We start from the raw sequence: 4,550 nt of genomic DNA, 5'->3' as shown, positions 1-4,550 counted from the left end.
CAAAGAGTGGATTTGAAGCCAGGACTTTGTTGCTGTGAGGCAGCAGCGCTAAGCCCAGCCATTTTTTAAAGCAATGTATCTGTTAAAATCTTTGTTCGAGGTGGCAAAGAAGATGGCTCAAATGTGCCAAGTGACAGAAGTGAAAGTGCTTTTGTGTTTATGACCATGTTATTAACAGACAGCAGGTATATGCTGCACTGTGAGGTTATGATGCATTGATGCCGTTGTTGGGGAAGGAAAAAGAAGAAGAAAACGTGTCAGTGTCTTTGCATTTGGTGTTTTTAATAAAATGGATTTTGTTGGTCTTTTTTGCTTTGGTTGTATTGGCTTTAATATGACATAAAACATATTTTACAAGATGTGCTGGAACCAAACCAGGGACACCGAACATATCTAAAGACATTAAGTCACCCCCGCATTTTAAATATTTTGGTACACTTTTAATGCGTTTTTGACACACTATTTAAAGAATGTTGAATTTTCAAACAATAGGTTCCCCGGCTGAGGATTTTCATAATAAAGGTAATGTGTATTATTAGTTGCATAAAGCTCTATGATCAGCCAGCGTTGCCCGTATAATGCCTTATTTACGCCTGAAAAAATGCGCAGACTCTAGCACATGGCCATAAAGCCCATGGGCTTTTCACTCCACTGCTTCTAAAAACACAGAAGAAGTATAAAATTATGAGTGGACACGATAACGTCAACGAGCATCAGGAGGCATGGTTTTAAAGTTACGACCTCATTACCCCCAGATTGAGGCCATATAACCTTAAACCCACACAGAGGAGGTTAGGAGGGATGAAATGTTCTTGTTTTCTCGTGGCCACTGAAGCGTATTTTTTCAAGGTAAATATTCTTTTTCCAACATGAAATAGGTCTTTGTTGTTTGCCGAGAGGTAAAGAGGCGGAAAAGTGAGGAGGATCTGAACTGGTTTCCATGTCAAACACTTCAATTCACCATAGAAACTCAGATCTTAACGCGGAAACTTTATTAAACTGTGATGGTGGATTGATAAGGGCCGAATTTCTATTGGCCTCTTTTTATTGTGGGCGCCAGGCGGGCTGACAGAGGTAAATTGCTCTTTTAATTAAAGCAATGCACCAGGGGAAATTGCTGTCTGAATATTGTCTCAGAGATGGGGGCCAGTGACAGTTGCCTGGAAACTTCAATCTGTCTACCCGCATTTATTCCAGATCACAGTTATGAGATAAAGTTTAATAAAAATCTTTTCCTCCGCCACCAACGAAATGAAATCCAACCCTTTCTGAACAAGTGAACACAATGAGACAGGACTGCGGAGGAAACCTCATGTTCAACATGTATCTCTCAGGTTCGTCATTTGGTCCCACTAAGAATGAGAGAAACAGCCCGTTATATATATCTATCGAGATTTTTTTACATTTTTCTCCGGGTGTCGGTGTCCTGCCGGCGATGATGCTCCGTTTCCAGGCCAGAGCATTGTTCAGCCTTTTCAATCTGAAAGCCCGTCTGCTCTTTTGTCGGAAATCGGAAATCCTTTTTCCTGGACGCGTTTCCTGGCTTCTAGCAGAGGGGACCGCAAAGGCGACATGCTCCAGGCATTAGACTGCAAATGGACCAGGATACAATTAGGATTTTAAAGCTCGATTTTGGAATTTTTTAAAGCTTATTTTGTTTTATTTTGTATTTTTTTCCCTTGCGCTCTCTAGTTTTGTAACATTTTAGAAAAATCAGAGCATTTTTGAGCAGCTGTAATCTCAGTCCTCCGTTTCTTTCAATGCATTTTTCTACTTTCTTGAGATATTGCGCTTCTTGTTAGATTATGCCTATAAAAATCTGACCATGAAGAGATTTTTGTTCTTCTAAATAAATATTAAATCATAATATTTTGAAATACAAGTGATAAAAATCCTCTGCTCAAGAAATCCTCTTGTCATAATTTCTGGATGAAGATGTTGAAAATGTGTCTGTTTTCATTTCAGATCCAACAGAAAATCTGTTGAAAGAAAGCAAAGGAACCTCCTGGGCTCCGATAAATACAGGAGTTCAAAAAGGTAAGAGGACAAACTCAGAGCCTCGTCCGCAGAGACTCTAAATACCGTCACTGCGGAGTGTCCAGCTCCTAATTAGCAATTTACTTATTTTTAATGGAGGGCGTCTTCAAACGCAAAGATATATGAAAACATAAAAAATGATATAATAATAATAATAATGATGTTAGAAAATAGTCCCACATAAACCTCTAAAATTATATGGCAAACGGGTCGGATACATAAAAATAGTTTATGAAATAAAAAAAATATTGATCACAATATCATAATAAATGTTAATAAATCAAAATATATCACAATGATAGCAGGATTTTAATGCGTTTACTCTGCGTTTCATGTATTTCCTTGTCGCGTCTTTAGGTTTAATAGATCATTCAGCCTGTTCTGAAATGTATTCAGTTCTTTTTTGCTTTGTTTTTTGCACCATCACATTATTGTTCTTTTCTCCTCTAAAACAGATAATTATCAAAGTATCTCCGGGATCATTTCGAAAGAAAATAAAAATAATGTTTATTTTGTGATTAAAAAAAACACAACGGCGAAAATGAATTTGTCACGTCTTGTGTTGGATGCTAATATTCACTCTTACTGCTCTCAGGACTTCCTGCAAAGATATTTTAATTTTTAAAAAATTTTTCTGATGATTATGAGCAGCGTGTTTTTTAAATATATGTTATAGAAAATATGGAGAAGCTAAATATAACCAGACCCATTTAAGCTGCTTTAGAGGAGCAAATACAAATTTTTAAAATGATGTCATGATGGAGTTCTCTTTAATTATATGTAATAAAATAACTGCGTATCTTTTGCGTGTCTTACATTATTTAATACCTGAATTTTCCAATATGATGAAATTCACAATATTATCTTTCATGAACTGATAATGCTGAATTATGTAAACCGTTATTTTGGGACCAGTTATATATATGTGTGTTTTAATTTTATTTTTTTACTTTCTAGAGAAAAGTTTGTATTTTTTGGTTTGTTGCCTCGCTGTTTTCGGGATTTATTTCAGATTATTTCCGGACCAGTTGTGATTTTCTTTTCTTCCTACACTCAGGGAGTGGGCAGATTCAGCTCTGGCAGTTCCTACTGGAGCTCCTCTCTGACAGCACCAACATGTCGTGCATCGCGTGGGAGGGCACCAACGGAGAGTTCAAGCTCATCGACCCTGATGAGGTGGCCCGGCGCTGGGGGGAGCGCAAAAGCAAACCCAACATGAACTACGACAAGCTGAGCCGGGCGCTGCGCTACTACTACGACAAAAACATCATGACCAAAGTCCACGGCAAAAGATACGCCTACAAGTTTGATTTCCACGGCTTGGCGCAGGTGTGCCAGCCGTCCACCACCGAGCAGGCCATCTACAAATTTCAGGGCAACTTCTCCCCGATCCCCTTCTCCGGGATTTCCAAACTGAACCTCGTGGCTCCTGGCGTGGGGCCTTCGGGGTTCTCCTACTGGGCTGGCTCCACACCAGCGGCTCTCTACCACAGCCACAACCTCCAGCCTCCGGGACCGTTTGGCACCGTGTCCCCGTCCCACATCGGCTGCGTCAACAACATCAGCAGTCTGAGCACCATCAACAACCACTACAACTGACTCTCGATGCGTATTTTAGACACACCGGGAAACCGACACACTGCAGTGAGGGAGGACAGACAAATAGCACCAACACGCCGACTTTGGTGTTTGGCGGGGAAAATATGATTTAGGCTCAAAGTGGTTCAAAATTAGGTGTTTTTAAAATGTCAAGTGAGGATTTTTTAAGAGGCGCAAAGTTGTGTTTAAACTAAAAATTATGACCAATGACACCGGAAGTCTTCTTGCATGTAAGTAAGACACGAAAACCAAGAAATTAAATATTTAATTTAATTTAATTTAATTTAATTTAATTTAATTTAATTTAATTTAATTTAATTTAATTCTTGTGGAGAAGCGATTACGATCAGATTACGCACAGTGCTTTGAACCTGAGCGCTTAATTTGATCCATAAATATTCCAAATATGAAATGTCCTTATTTAAGCCACTATCAGTGAGATATAATCGGAAACCAAATAAAGGTTTACACGATGGTTGTTTTTGAAACAACAAAAAAATAGTGTACATATATTTAAAAACGTTGTATAAATAATAAATCATCTATCAGATCCATTTCCTATCAGACCTCGGCTCCCTCGCTCTCGCAGCCCTTTCCCTGAGTTCAGTGTTTGTTTTCACACCTTCAGGTGGATTTGCACCGACTTGGGCGCGAGCTGCCAAACTACCATCGGACTAATGGCGCCATCTTGTGGTTATGGATGAAAACAGGCTTGTTGGACTGGAATGAGACTGACTATGAACGACTCGCTTGAATCATGCTGTCACGTCGATCACCGTTTGGTTATAAATCAGATCAGACATAATGAAACTCTTTGTAGGAAAAACAAACCGCACGCAATAAAAAATGAAAGCAGCGCACAGACACAGGGCGAAACTTTGTGTGAAATAGGCTGAGTAGAAACTGAAACTGTG

The 4,550-nt window shown here is 39.2% G+C and overlaps 1 protein-coding gene across 1 annotated transcript; it reads left to right on the top strand.

The window, feature by feature from the left end:
• Positions 1-1,285: 1,285 nt before the first annotated feature.
• fev (FEV transcription factor, ETS family member) lies at positions 1,286-3,636 on the top strand. The gene is made up of 3 exons (XM_063499864.1): positions 1,286-1,334; positions 1,966-2,037; positions 3,095-3,636. Exons 1-3 carry the CDS (start codon positions 1,286-1,288, stop codon positions 3,634-3,636), a joined length of 663 nt encoding a protein of 220 aa, XP_063355934.1.
• Positions 3,637-4,550: the final 914 nt, after the last annotated feature.

This window comes from Pelmatolapia mariae, linkage group LG16_19 (assembly GCF_036321145.2).
Source record: "Pelmatolapia mariae isolate MD_Pm_ZW linkage group LG16_19, Pm_UMD_F_2, whole genome shotgun sequence".
Lineage (NCBI taxonomy): Eukaryota > Metazoa > Chordata > Actinopteri > Cichliformes > Cichlidae > Pelmatolapia > Pelmatolapia mariae.
This window is presented reverse-complemented; position numbering and strand designations above follow the sequence as displayed.